We start from the raw sequence: 15,309 nt of genomic DNA on the forward strand, positions 1-15,309 counted from the left end.
CACGAGAGCTTCGCCCAGCATGAACTCTAGTCGTGCCACATGTCATAAGCGCAGAGTTGTGCATAATCATTGCTTGTGTGTAAAAGTAATGTCCAATAACTCTAAATCCCTGCCCCAAATACACAGCGTTCAGCCTCCATCCACTGTGACTGTCGTGTCACGTTTGGTGCCCGGGCCCACTCGCACACCTGACAGTACTAAAGCCGCGTGCTGTCTCACCTGTTGGCAGACGGCAGAGGGGTCCGAATTGCGTAGCCAGGAAAGCCAGTTCGCCGGCGGAACGCCGCCTCCACCGGAGAACCAGCGACACCAGATTGTCCCGGCACGGCACTGCAAGCAGAAGAGTACCAAAGTTGGCTGAATGAAGCATGAAAGTTGGCTGAAGGAGTGAAAAAACACGGAAGACAGAACGAAATGAATAATGACACACACTTGGCTATTATGGACCCATGGACGTGTTGAGAGCTAAAAGGGTTCGCTACAGTAACTGTTCTGAGAAATACATACCGTCATCCAGCAGGCCCAGCATAGTGACGGTAGCCTCCAACGCTGCACGCCGAACTGCACTGTCTGCATCACTGGACAGCTCTACCAGACAAGGCAGCAGGTACTGCTTTGTCATTCCCAGCCTGGAACCACAGAACCACAACACAGCATTCAAGAACACATGGCTTGCATTGGTTAATCCTTATCATCAGACTACATTATGTCCACTGTGAAACAATGGGCCCTCTTTCAGCAATCTCCATTCACTCCTGTTTTGTGCCAGCCAACTACATCCCATGCCTTAAAATTCCCAATTTCATCGCATCACCAAGCTCTCTGCCATCGCGGACTGTGCTTCCATGCCTTTAGCAACCATACTGTTACCCTAATAGGTAATTTGTCAGCTGCTGAATGCATAACGTGGCCTACTCAGCTCCATGTCTTCTTCTAAAGCAGGATTTACATGCTGGACAGGAGGTGGTATTTTCACAACAGAGTGAGTACAGTGAAATCGCAATATAACGAACTTCAGGGGCCTGCAGCAAATTGTTCGTTATTCTGAAAGGTCATAATACTGAAGGCCCAAAAATGACTATTTCGCCCATCAACCCATAGTTGTCAACGTATGAGCTATGACCGAAAATGGCGCCATTGGCTCTCAACTGGCACTGTGGCTATTTTCCGTAGAGTCCGCCGCCACGCACCACCGCAGCACTGTATGTACAGTAAAACCTCGTTAATTCGGATTTCACAGGACCGAAAAGAATGTCCGAATTAACCAAATGTCAAATTATTGTGGGTATCCAGAAAACAATAAGCAAATGCTTACTACGTCAACACACTTTTATTTAGTGAATGAATGAGCAAATCCTGTTGCTAGTCTGCACAAAAGCAGAGAGGAAGCTGAAATTCGTCATCTCGTGACTCATTGGCTCTCGCAGCGGTGATCGAGGCCTCACTACTTCCTTCACAGCATGGCCGCAGCATGCGCCTTCAATTGCGACACGCTTTGCACTAACGCATGCACATCCCGATTATGTTTTCCCCCAGTTAGGTGATCGCAAAGAGATAGTCCGTATCGCGATGTAGTCAGTGCTCTTCATTCTCAACAGCTTTGCACCGAGTCAAAATGAAACAACTGCTTCCCGCAACCGCTGCGGAGGAAACCACGCCCTCTATTGACGCGATTATGAACGACGACTTTGCGGTGCTGAAGGCACGCGACTGACACACGCACCGAGTCAGAAGGAAACTACCGTTCGCTGCAACAAGTGCGGCCAAAACCGCGGTCACCTATCGATGCAATCATGGATGGCGACTACACAGTTCTTTTGGTACGCGGCTGACGTCAATGCACGGACAGAGTCAAAACGAAACTACTGTTCACTGCAACAACTGCGGAAGAAACCGCAGCCGCCAGTGACGCGATCATGGCTGGCGACTATGCAATTATGAAATCCCGCAGCCAATGCAGTGTTATGAACAGCGGTAAAAGCAAGAATAGATGCTTTAAAGGCACAAATAGGCACGAAGTGTTCCGGCATTGCTGTCATTCAGGTACGATTTCCGCTGATGACTATGTGATGCGAACTCCGCCTGCTTCGTTTCAGTTGGATGTTAGCGCCGTTTTTGCTCTTCTGCGTCGCACATTTGCGGCGCTCTTCGCTCGCCGAGCTCCGAATTAGCGAGAGTTTGATCGCATTGAATAATGCATACGCCGACCGGGACCAGAGGACGAGTCTGAGTTATCCAATTTTCCAAATTAACGAGGGTCGAATTAACGAGGTTTTACTGAATATAAAGTGGCACAGGCAAAAGAGATGCTGAAGCCGAGAAAAACATTTATAAAGAAGAAGCTTCCTGTTGCCTATAGAGAATACTGTTTCTTTTTGTTTGACGTGTTTCACATTCCGTGCCGTGGAGACCGCAACTGTATCGTTTGAGGCAGACACCAACTATTCCAAAGTGCAAGTGCTGTGTAAACGACACTGTCTGGAAAGCGCGACCATATAGCATCCCCGCGAGCATGGAGGTTACATTTCTCCATGCGCGTAGCTGGTACGGCCGCAGAAAGAAGTGCAAAAGAAAGATGATGCGTGCACAAAAAGAAGGGGGAAAGAAAGAATAGACGGGCCTCCGTTGCTAGGCAACACTTGTCTGGGTGGAGCATGCACTCACGAAACCTGATGCTGTCGTCGCTTTTGCAATAGAAAAAAAAAGAAGTCCCCTTCCAACGTTCTTTTTTCCTATGACACGGTCTCGGATTTTCCAAAGCCACACGCTGCGGTGTCTGCTTTCTGCGCCTTTTTGTCTGCTAGCCTATTTACTGTTCAGGCTGCCATAAAGGATACACGGAAATCTTTAAAAAAAATTAAATTATGGGGTTTTACATGCCAAAACCACGATATGATTATGAGGCAGGCTGTAGTGGGGGACTCCGGAATAATTTGGACCACCTGGGGTTCTTTAACATGCACCTAAATCTAATTACACGGGTGTTTTCGCATTTCACCCCCATCGAAATGCAGCCGCCGTGGCCGGGATTTGATCTCGCGGCCTTGTGCTAGCAGCCTAACACCATAGTCACTAAGCAACCACGGCAGGTTACAGGGAAATCTAAGAATCCCCAGATTTTGGAATATTAGTTCATAGTACTGAAATATTTCTACACTGAAACTATAAGCAGTCAGAAGAGGATTTCTGAAAAGTTTGTTAATCTGAAAAGTTTGTTAATTTGGTAAACGAGATTTCACAGGATCTCTTTCGCAAGACTTCCCATAGCTCGGCATCAGATGGGTCGACGTACACGGCTGCCATCGTTTCTGGTGCAACGCTAAGCTCTCTATCTGCGCACACTGCCAGGAATGCTCTTGGCCGCACACTTTGACAAGGCTGATTGATATGCGATCACTCGAAAATAACCCACCTGTGTGCTTGGCATCTGTGGCCAACGAAGCGCAAATGGTGACGACGCGCCGCTTTCATTATGTAAGCTCATTTAAACGTTTCCTTTCTGTGAAGGTAAATTCTGCATGTCTTTTTCTTTTTTCGAACTTGAGGGGCATGCTATATTTTTCTTTTATATATCAGGCACCATGTTACATTCCGGTGCCACTTTTATTTTCCTATTATAAACCTATGGAAATTGGGTGCTCATTATATTCAGGGGCGTGTCATTAGAATCGTCGAAATATGGTAATCCTTTCGCGTTTATAGCAATAACTTGAGTGCATTATCAAGGTTCCTTGTGTTGACAGCCTGTGAATTTTTTTTTACTTTGACGTGTTAAACCACTTGTGGAACTTGTACTTAACTTATCTTGCTGTTGTTGCCATTGCTCGGTTCTCGTTAACAAGTATGCACAGTATATTTTTATTTGCACAGTATAAGTCTAAGCGTTCATTACATATATGGGTCTGTGGTGTTTATATTATGCATGATGACATGCTGCACCTTCATTTATCACTTTTTATTTTGTTTTATAGCATGTGTTTATTTTTTTCCATGCCTCGTTATCATATATTGTCGGGGGTTCAACGTTTTTCAAGCTCTCACTTTGTGGCTTTTTCCTCACCCTCTTCCATTGTTAAACTCACTGATTGTTTTATCTAATTACTTTCTAAAAATGCTCTAATTACTTCTTTAAAAAATTCTTGAAGATTGAACAATCGGAGAAAACTGATGCATCAAGTTTACAACTCTGTAACTCGACAATAAAATGTTACATGCATCCCATTTCTGCGCAACTTTTTAGATATCTAGAGCAGACAATATTGATGTAGTATTACATACCAGTCCATAATTTACCACTGATGTGCGAGTAGGATTCTCACAAAACTCTCAGTAATGCTGTAACAATTTTGTCTAAGCTTGCAAACTCACTCATGACATTTGTCCAATTCAGATTGCTCCGACAGATGCAATTTACAGAACTGCGATATCCGTTTTTTAATACCGAGTTATGCATTTGTAAACTTGGTGCTTCAGTGTTTTTCGAAAATTCAGCGCTGGAGTCGTTTATAATACAATTTAGTGCATCTTTAGCGATAAATAATTAACTAAGCCTGAGCAGATGCCGTCGAAATTCATGATACCACGGCGAGATGGTGCAGAAACGTTAAGGCAGCACCGCCACCCGTCTTCCACTTTCCCATCTTCTCTGGCATACCAGGATTCTTCTCACAATAAGGGTGGCCTTGTTGTTTGTTTTTCAACAGTAAATTGAAGGTAATTTGAGGGTAGCTCACAAAGGGTAATTTGCTAGCACCACTTAAATTTGAAAATAGCAGCTCAAATAACATTGCTCTTCAGTGTCCCTTGAACTCCATCATAATGGTAAGCAGCAGGCACTCACCCGACAGACCGAGTGAGAGTACCCAGCTGACAACACATGCTGGCCCGAACGTCCGGATCAGGGTCCCGGCAGAGGGACTCTGCCAGTGGCAGCAGCTCCTTCTGCACCCTTTTGAACACAACCAGAAAAATTAGGCTGCAAGCAAACATTTCATTCCTCTGCAAAAGCACAGATGAAGAACTACAAGTTAATCTTGACAAAAAAATGTCGCAGTTGGAACGTAACTTTGTTTCTTGCATCCAATAACCATTACAATAAAAAACAAAAACTCAGAGCCAACCAATCTGCAGCCAACGCCAATGAACAGAACTCTGAATGTGAACAGTGCTGAGATACAGAAAGGTGCATTTGGAGAATGCCTGCCTCAATATAGTTAAGTGCATCATCACCTTTCACCTGCATGCAGGTGTGCCAAGATTGCCTTTGTTAGCATACAACTTCTTATTTATAACCAATTTAGCGAAATTGAAATTTCTATTCGGTCGGCCCTTAAATGCAAAATGAGCGATGAAAAGAGCACTTACACAACTGGCTCCAGCAGTGCAGCCACTGCACCCAACAGACGGCAAGATACGAGGCGGGACAGGGGTGACTGGGACACCTGGCCCTTCTGCACCGCCACTGGCAATACCTGCAGACATTTTTAGTCGTAGACATAGTTTCATGAAATATAAATAAGTAGGCTCAGCTTAAAGGGAAAGAGACAGAAATTCCATTTATCCAAAGTTTCAATTAAGTGAAGGGCACAAAAATCGTCAAGAATCGTTTCATTTGAAAAGCATCCGGCTGTTTTGATATTACTGTGGTGAAAAAACGAGACTTCAATGCACTCTAGTAATACTGTAGCTTCTTTGCACAAGCTTGCGTTTAAGTGCGATAAAATTCCCGATAATTGTATGCACTCCTCGCATTCAAAATGGCACTGCAGACTTTCCAACTGTATGTTTTACCATCAGGTCCGAAACAGTAACACGCACTGTAACAGTAATATTTATGCCTTCGTCAATAGAACCATAGTCTTTGCCACGAACTTCACCCATTATATTTTCAACTGTGTCTTCAAAGCAAGTAACAAGGGCATCATCTGAGGTGAACCTGGCAGGGTGAGCGAAACAGTAGTTGCAGCCCGACTGCAAGATCCTACCTACTCCTTAGTGATCTCTTCCTGCTAAGGGGTCATTATAATGAAATCCTCATGATGGAAACTCCATAGCAACTTTGACATCTTTAATTTACATAATCTTTCCCTCAACTGCCTGATGGATTGGATTTTCTTTGTTATTTATAGCATCACCATTTGGCATGTTTGGCAGACCTTTGCTGTTCCATACGCCAATGATGCAAAGTGGTGGTTCAGGTTAGTTTCGTTTACCCAAAGTTCACAAAAAAAGATGGGTTCCATTTCACTGAAGTTTGCCAACATTGAATCTGTGGGTGGCAAACATAAATTGATATGATTGTTCCATTTATCAGGCATTTCCATTTAAGCAAGTTTTGTTTATCCAGAGTCCACTGCATTGTCATTCATATAAGAGTACCTCGCAGCTACAACGGAAACCCGTATGGATTTCCAGATGAGTTTATCTCTACAGGTTTTTAGAATCCATAAGGGTCGCAGAGGAACCCCACGTAAAATTCCCCTTTTTTTTTCAATGTTGGTAAAACAAGAAGTTCGCCAACAATTCCATGACCTTTCCAGGTTTTCCAGGTTGCTAGACACCCTGACACTATATGTTGATCTCCTGACAAAAATACATGGATTTAAAGAAGTCTGCTGGTTAATTGAATTCGCTCTCTCCAAGATTAACAGTTGCCTCACTGATAAGCAGCAAACCATTTTTTCGAATATGAGACACCACGAGCTGTTCACGTGACTTCATGGCCCTATTTTCGGTTAGTAAGTTAGTCTCGTGAAAAAAAAAATCTACATTTACAAACACTCAGTGCATTCCTTCAATAAAAAGGGCAAGTGTCTTCTTGTATTCGTGATTGACAGGTCACATTCCCATTACGCCTCATTGCTTACCCATCATCCCATCTGCTGAAAATGTCTCTTGGCAGATAGCAGAGGGTAACGACAAGTTTAATGAAGACTCGCTGTAATGTGGTGGCTGTAACACAAGCGTTCAGAATTTCATGTTGATTACAAGGGCGGTGAAAATGGGACGGCTACTTAGGTAAAAGAAGTACACAGGACAAGTGCTGGACTAAGGACTGCGCACTTATTTTCTCTATGTGCGCTGCCCTTTCGTGCTGCTTTCACCATGAACTTGAACCAACTGACCCGATTTCACACCTTATTGCAGAGGTTCTTGGTGCTGATCGGCAGCTGTGCAAACACGGACGTGATGAAAATGGAATGGACGTTTCCTTATATCCGTGCCTGCACATCTGCCTTTCAATACCACGAATCCTCACTAATATGCTCACCTTCAGTTGTCCTAAATTCACAGGTTGTCTTTTCTGACACTGAATCACAGTCAGGAATGCACGACTCACCTGCTGCGATATTGTGGCTCTCGGTAGTAGCTCGAGAACATCCAGCAGCGTGTCGGCCCAGGCAGTCGCCACCACTAATCAAAATAAAAGTAAATAAAGAAGTGTGAACAAAAAGAATACTTGCCCTGTTTGAGTTTCTGCCAACCAGCAAAAGAATCAATAAGGAAAGTAGTGCACAGAAGGGCTTTAAGAAGGACTCGCACGATGAAAAGTCAGTTAAAAAGCACGTTTTTGGCAACATCATCTGTTGCATGTAAAGGTGAAAAAGATGCAAAGCAGGAAGAAGTCAGAGGAGCACATGCCATGCATCATGAGCATACCTGCCAATCTGGGAACCTTAAAATTCATTCATTGACACAATACTAAAATAAAGAGGGGGAGGGAGGGGACAGCACACGTGTTTTGTTAAAGATGATTGAACTTTGGACACAGGACACAAGCAGCCACAAACTTGGCATAGCAAATAGTGATAAGCAACACACTGAAGTTAGTTTACATTGGCTTTTCCAGCAGCAGCTTCAGGAACTTGTCCGTGTAAACTTGCTCAAGGTAAGCACCCCTTCTGCGTTCATCAGCAGAAGGACCATCAGAAGACTTCCGATGGAAGGTTCGCTGACCAACGAGCGAAACCTTTTTTGTGAACAAAAATCATGCCTTAAACTTGACGCAACATTCCTAATACGAGCACAAATTCATAAACTTCCCAAATGAAAGCTGGAAGGTATGCATGAGCATGAGACTTTCTGGAGAATTAAACTGGCGATCATGGCATGTGACGCGCTCGTTCTGCATTTTCCGAAGGCCTATTCCACCCCTACGTTGAAATCTGCTCCCCCTTCTACAAAGGCTATCAAGGCACAACACAAGGTCCCTTTCAAGGTCCAACAACAAAAGAAACCATTAACCCCTTTAAGAGGAAGCTTTAGCTCGGGCATGCTGCCTATTCAAATACATGTAAAATGCATAAATGCATTTCTGAGATAAAACTCATCAAATTTGGTGTAGAGGTTGTTGAGAAAAATTATTTTGAGTTTTATCTCAGAAATGCATTTATTCATTTTACATGTATTTGAATAGGCAGCGTGCCCGAGCTAAAGCTTCCTCTTAAGGACAAGACATAAAAATATCCAAAGGAAAAATTTATTTTTCGTCGAAATTTGCGAAATACACCAAGAATAAGGATAGTCAACGAACAGAAAAATACTTGACGGAATCTTTTCCAGCAGAAAGTTTGTTTCCTGTGGGCCAACGCCAGGCAGAAAACCAAAATCAGCTTTATTCCAAGCCAGGGGCATAGCCATAAATTCTTTTTTTGGGGGGGGGGGGGGGGGGGGAAATGCTAAGTGTGCCCCCCCCCCCTCCCCCTGGCTACGCCACTGTCCCAAGGCACCTATGGTTTCACACGCTTGCAAGGACAGTTCTTGTCAGATGTTTCACAGAGCTGCACACTGCATTTCCTCTACATTAACTGTCTGATACTACTGAAGCTGGGGATGTTGCATCGATTTTTCATCTCTGACCATGCTTTCAAAAGGACAAACTTCTTCTTTTTCGTCCTCTGTTTTTCATTGGTCTAGTCCAACGAACAACAAAGACATTTAGCCAATAACCTCCGTACTCAAAACCAGAACTCAACAAGAAAAAAAAATTGTTTTTTTGTCTGTAGGCAGCACTCATCCGTAAAGGGTTGACCAGATGGAGAAACGTATTAAGCAGAAGGCCTTCTCCCCCCTCCCTTAAATATAAGATCGTCAGCTAAACAGAATAAGTTGACACGCTACGTACGTACCAGGGTCTCTGCTCTCTACGCTGGATAGGATGCTCTGTAGAAGTGACTGTGCGAAGGACTGGGATACCAACGTGCCACCATCGAAGAGTCGAACCAGTGACTTGCCTTCCTGCATGTCAATTTTGTAAGCACTCACAACGGCCCAGTCACACGGTCATTTCGCTGGTACCAACTATGCAGGTAGGGAGTGACATTCCTTAGCGGACTGAAGAGCTCAGTAAGCGGATAAGTCTTATGGAAAGGGTTGAGGAGAGGGAAATAAACAGGGCCTCAGTTACAGAGGATTAGAGTCTGCGAACAAGACCTCTCTCACTGGCGAACACCAGGAGAAAGTCAAGCGCGGAGCCGTTCAGCCGCTGGACAGAATCAAGTTCTCATAGAACTTAAGTGTAGCTGCGTCTAATGAGCTGTCCCTATCTGAATAACTCCCTCAGACACCAATAACTGTATTTACTCGTGTAAGGCCCAGACTTTTTTCTGAATAGGCAAAACATTCTTGCAGTCGAATTCTTGTGAGAATCGGTATTTTTGGGCATCTGGTCGCGTCCCACTTAACATATAGACATCTTTCACTAGATAACCTGCATTTCAACTAAGCAGCAAACATAGGCAGTCATTTGGTCATCATTATGCACAAACAAATTTCATCTTGCCACTGACACTCTCACGGCCCCTGCTCACTGCTTATGCACTGTATACAGTGAACACAATATACGTGTTTCCATTCAGACACCTCTCACCTCCAAAAGTGTAGAATGTGAACTCATCATGCAAATACATGTATAAACGAACTAAGCCCGCATAATAAACAGACAGTGTACTTTCCGTGGCACCATTTGTAACTTTTTTATTCTCTTCTGCCTCAAATTATGTAACAAGCCTGCACATAATAAACAGACAGAGTACACTTCATGTCGCCATTTCTAACTTCTTTATTCTCTTCTGCCCTCCGGCCCCCTTACTGCTGATTGTCTTGTCTTCTTCTTCAACTGCCTCAGCAAGCTTCATGGCAACACGCAGTTGTCCGTGCAATGCACTCTTACCTGTGGTGGTGGCTGCAAGGTTGGCTGTGCTCCATGCTCATTAGGGCATCTGTCAAATGAATAAATTACAATTCCGTGCTACAGGTTCAAGTGATCAAAAGCACACACAGTGCTCATCTGTCATAATTTAACACCATTTTCATAAACGCCCGGATAGCCGTAAAAAGGAAGCCATTTACTGAAGGAAAAGCAAACGGAATTACGCAAATTATGTAAGAAAAGGGCAATTTCTTGGTCGCGGACGCCAATGCAAAACATTTTTAAACACTGACATTGACGGGAAACAAAGCTAGAGAACATGCCAGGTTTAAACGTGAAGCTTCACATAACGTCTTTTTTGCACGCACTAACTGAGGTGCACATTTCAAAACTCGCCCAACTGCTAGTGCGTAAAAAACAGTACAAAACAATTCGCGCACGCATAACTGTCGCACATTTAATTAACAGCGCGTGGTACTCGTGAACGTCGAACTACGCACGGAGCTTTCAGACCCGAGTTGCAGCGCATGCGTTTGACGCTAATTACGAACGATCGACACACGAGTATCTACAATGTTTGCCTCTTAGGTATAGCACTGGACCGCAATCCACGGGCCTTGGCTATTGATACAGATCGAAGCTTACGAGGCTGACATACCTGCAACCGTCCTCAGCCGGCATCAAAGGCGGCGACGGGCAAGTCATCTCGCGAGGCTCCGAGACGTTCGCTGGCACCATGGCCCAAATTAGCACTCTTCATAGAGGGGCCCGGGCGACGAGCTCATCAACAACACAACAGTCGATCGCCCGCTTCAGCTGCGCTAGTTGTCAAGAGCATCCTGAAGCGACGTCGTGCAAGGCTGGACCGCGCGGCCACAGCGCAGTCAGCGCGCTACGCGAACGAGTAGGCATTTCCCCGTGTTCGGAGCCTCGTCGTTAGCACCACACAATATCCACTGAAGCGGAGAATCGCAAACGTTCTTTCATTTGTTTCGTTTCCCGTAGTGCTAGGTGAGGCGGAAGGTACTCCCAAGGACGAACCCTCAAAGTCGCGATTCGTCGGTGCCCCCAGCTCTTAACTGCAAAATCAAAACATCTGCGAGGGCAACACGTGCAAAAACAAGAAACAAGACGACGATGATGATAGGACATCACTGCCAATCAAGCACGGTATTATGCGGTGGCGCTGCTGCCAGTGGCGATGCCCAAGTAAGAGTAAACAATGCTGTCTTCCTCCAACCCGGAATGCAGACGGGTTGCTTTACTTGTAAGATGAAGAACAAAGAAGGAAATAGATGGGTTTGACCACGACAGTTGGTAGCACTGAGTTCTAGCACATCGCTCGTTTACCCATGCCCGTACCAATCGCAACCGGTGCAACGTCTAGGCAAAAGCGAAACTGCCGCGTCCTGTTTGCTTCCGACTGCCGATACCTGTCCTAGTGGCTACAACGAGAACTACTTAACGCTAATAATTTTAAAGTATTAAAGTATTTATGTTGTTAAAAAAGTCACTGTATGAAACCTAATAACAAATTTTGTTCAGTATAAATGTGATTATCGCCGTTATATATTCAGCGCCAACGGACAAACCTCCGAGCAGACGACACTTCAGAGCAGCTTCCCGTCGGTGCTCCTGTTCCGTGCGTTTAGATCTGCGAAACAATGTCCGAAAACGAATATTTGCGCCAAGTCCGCGGCTACTTCACTGACCAAGAGTGGGCAGAGATGCCGGATTTGACGAGGGAGCGATACGCGAACATCAAAAGGAACTACGACGTCATGGTCGCGCTGGGTAAGCGAACTCTAAGGAGCTTCTTCCCCGTGGAATGCCATGTTTGGAACTCTAGCCTTATCCATTTGCTTTTTTTTTTTTACTCATAACATTGAACTTTTCAGACCTTAAACCGGCCATGCCGGAATTTATGAAGCCCAAGCCGGTGGCACCAAAACCCGGGGCCAAGAAAAGAGCTCGTGAGTATTTTTTTCTCGTGCGTCCCTGTACTTCGGAAATGCGAATCTGCCCCCCTAACTCTCGCACAGCTGTTTAAAGCTTGCCACCGGTGCCTTTCTAGCATGTCGCCCCAAAAATTCCAGCGGGCTCTTAGGAAATTCGTCCACACTGATTAGGGCAAACTTTACATCTGCTGCGGGGATTTTATAAATGTATTTATTCGATCATTTTGTTTTTATGAGGCGCCTGTAAGGGCTTCGTATAGATTATTGTCCGGCAATCACGTCCGCGGCAACCTTTCTTCTCTCGATTAAATATATTTGTACCCAAGTGACTGCAGTGACATTCACTGAATATCCTTTGCACATCCACTGCACAGTTAACGTAATTTTGTTTTGTTTACACTACCCGGCTACACCTGTCATAATACATATCGCCAAGTGCCCGCGCGTAAATACAAATATAATTATGAAGAACTTGCAGTAAACACGGCGCAAACACCGCCTGTGTTTTTTGTCGTATCGTGAAACGATTGTTTGGTTTCAGAATCCCGCAGCGAAACGCAACAGCCGAAGAAGCCAGCCAACACCGCACAGGTAGGCACACGGTTTTTAAGCGCGTTTTTCTTCTGCCTTTTGCGATGAACTGTTAGCAAAAGTGCGGGAATTATTTATTATTAAATTCTGGGGTTTTACAAGCCAAAATTAACCGCGATATAATTATGAGGCACGCCATAGTGGGGGAACTCCGGGTTAATTTTGGCCGCCTGTAGTGGGCCGATCCTGGCGATAGTGAAGAAAGGGTCCAAGCTCAATGGCACATACCAGGGACAAAAAAGAAAGAGAGAAAGAGAATGAGAGAAGAACATAGAGAGAAAGAAAGAGAAAGGGAGAAAGAAATTGAGAAAGAGAAAGAAAGCAAGAAAAAGAGAGCGAAATAGAGAGAAAGAAAGAGAGAGAGTGAGTGAGAAAGAAATACAGAGAAATAGTGAGACAGACAGACAATGAACTTCATTTAGAGAAATAGAGAGAGAAATAAAGAGAGAGAAAGGAAGAAAATCACCACGAATTAAGGTCAGATACACGAACGACAAGCTTCGCTTACCCCCATTTTCCCGACAGGGGAAGCGCTGGTGATTTTTTTTCTTTTTTTTTTTTTTTCATTTCGTCCCCATCGAACTGCGGCCGCAGCGGCCGGGATTCGATCCCGCGACCTCGTGCTTAGCAGCGCAACACCAAAGCCACTGTACGCCACCACGGCCGGTAAATGTGGAAATTAGCAACCCTGTAAATCTCGTCCCTTTCCAAACTGATATTATCTTTCAAATTTTATGACAAGCGAAAGCACCGCAAGCTTGAAGCGGCGGACTAACCGAATTCCTCGGGAAGACCACCCAGTTGCTCGCGGAGAATGACATCCGTATTTCTTGATTTACTGTAGGCGTCGAAGGCGGTGGTCTATGCTTGATGTTCGGACTTGGGCACAGGCTCCGAAGTTTGCTTTTTCCAAGAGTTCAAAATTACTTGATTTTAAAGAGTTGTGCTGTTTGGTTAATGGAAAATTCCTGCCTGAAAGCGTCCGCAGTTTCAAGATTTTCCCAAGTTTATTCGAATAACGCCGATAACCAAAGCTAAACAAACTTCGCAAGCCTTATTGAAGAGAAAGGCGCGGAGAGGTTCGAAAAAGAGGAGCTTTGGTTCCGGGCTATGCTATATTCCGCTTGTGTGGGCAAGAGAGAAGGAAATTCAGATTAAATGAAAAAAAAATATTATTCCGATAGCAATTGTATGAACACTTAAAGGGCCCCTAAACCACCTCCGATACTTTTTAAAGATTTCAAGTAAACACGCGCATCGAGTTCAGAATGCCGTCACGATCAACGATACCAAACGCTGCAGTGCTACGCGCCGCGGGCGCGCCACAAAATAATTAAAAAAAAAAAAAAAAAAAAACAATGCCGTCCTCCTCTCCTGGCCTTTCCGGTATCCGCAGCGGTCATCGTGACGTCACCAGGGTGCATCTGGTGATGTCAACCGGAGCGACGATGTCGATTGGTCGAGCAAGAACCTACGACTTCCGGTTAGTCTGCTAGCAGGTACGCGCGCTCCCTGCTCTTTCTCGTCGTTTTGCTCGCTTGTGCGCACTTGCGAAGCGTTAAATTACAGCCCGAAACGCAAGCGCCAAATCGGTCACGTTCCAAAAACACAGTCGTGCTTAGCGGTCTGATTAGCTGCGCGAACAGAGTGCGACAGTAGTGTTGGCCTTTCTAGACGTGTGCGCGCAACACAGGGGCCATAGCGGCACGCTTCGCATGGGCACGGGTCGGCACGGAAGTAACAGCGGGTAGCCGAGAAGCGCGAAGTCGCCGCTGAGGTCCGTCCACGCTACCGGCACCTCGCCGCACACCGTTTGCCATTCGCGGGCCGCCGTTCGACGGCGCTTTTCCTCGCTAACGGCTCTTGTCGTAGAGCGGTTGACACCGGGACCCATTTGTGCGGCAGCCTCACCGCCGCCAATCGCTCGACGGCGCCGATATCGTCGCTAGGCCTTCTCCGGTTTACTAAAGCGGACGGCGCTTTGGAATAAATCGCCGACGCTCACAAGCCGCAATATTTTCTTGCCGTTGTTATCACTCTTCACAATAATTGTACACAAGGAAGAAAACACGCTGATAATGGCGGCGCCGTCGGCTGCGATCAGCTGCGATGCGAGCACAGCCGGGCCGGCCGGTCGTCTGCCGTCGGTAGCCGTGCACTGCAGCTGAGCTCGACAAGTATCGAAGCTCTCGTGTCGTGTTTTACGTTTGACAGAGGATATCGTTTTTAACAAAATGTACAATTTATGCATCGCTTTATCTAGCGGAAATTATTTTGCTTGGAACAGAAGCAGCAGCCGACGTTTTCGTCGCTGTGCATGGAGGAGGCGTGCAGCTTCGCGCGTCGTCGATTGGCCCGTGGATCGTGCGTTGGGCGGTGCGCCGGCCGAACTGCCGTCTACTTTGGACACCTCTCGCGCGGCAGACGTTCTACGGCGCTGGAGGCCGGTTGCCGTCGGTATATTTGCCGCTAGTATATCCGCACGAGCCGGTCTTTGGAAGTAGCGCCAGTAGTTTGTAGTAGTAGTAGTAGTAGTAGTAGTAGTAGAGGTTGAGGAAAAAAGAAAAGATGCATGTTTCTGCAGCTCTTATAGGGAGCACGGCTCGGCAT

The 15,309-nt window shown here is 45.6% G+C and overlaps 1 protein-coding gene across 1 annotated transcript in view; it reads right to left on the reverse strand.

Moving 5' to 3' along the window:
• Positions 1 to 11,299, reverse strand: part of LOC119463358 (serine/threonine-protein phosphatase 4 regulatory subunit 4) — a 48,833-nt gene extending 37,534 nt beyond the window's left edge. Inside the window, exons 1-8 of the mRNA XM_037724172.2 lie at positions 10,809 to 11,299; positions 10,172 to 10,220; positions 9,129 to 9,237; positions 7,340 to 7,413; positions 5,365 to 5,471; positions 4,841 to 4,948; positions 508 to 629; positions 220 to 330 (exon numbers count right to left, since the gene is read on the reverse strand). Coding sequence (XP_037580100.1) covers positions 220 to 330; positions 508 to 629; positions 4,841 to 4,948; positions 5,365 to 5,471; positions 7,340 to 7,413; positions 9,129 to 9,237; positions 10,172 to 10,220; positions 10,809 to 10,888 — 760 coding nt within the window. The 5' untranslated portion in view covers positions 10,889 to 11,299. The remainder of the gene's footprint in view (positions 1 to 219; positions 331 to 507; positions 630 to 4,840; positions 4,949 to 5,364; positions 5,472 to 7,339; positions 7,414 to 9,128; positions 9,238 to 10,171; positions 10,221 to 10,808) is intronic.
• Between the last annotated feature and the right edge of the window lie 4,010 nt (positions 11,300 to 15,309).

This window comes from Dermacentor silvarum, chromosome 9, assembly GCF_013339745.2.
Source record: "Dermacentor silvarum isolate Dsil-2018 chromosome 9, BIME_Dsil_1.4, whole genome shotgun sequence".
In the NCBI taxonomy this organism is placed as follows: Eukaryota; Metazoa; Arthropoda; class Arachnida; order Ixodida; family Ixodidae; genus Dermacentor; species Dermacentor silvarum.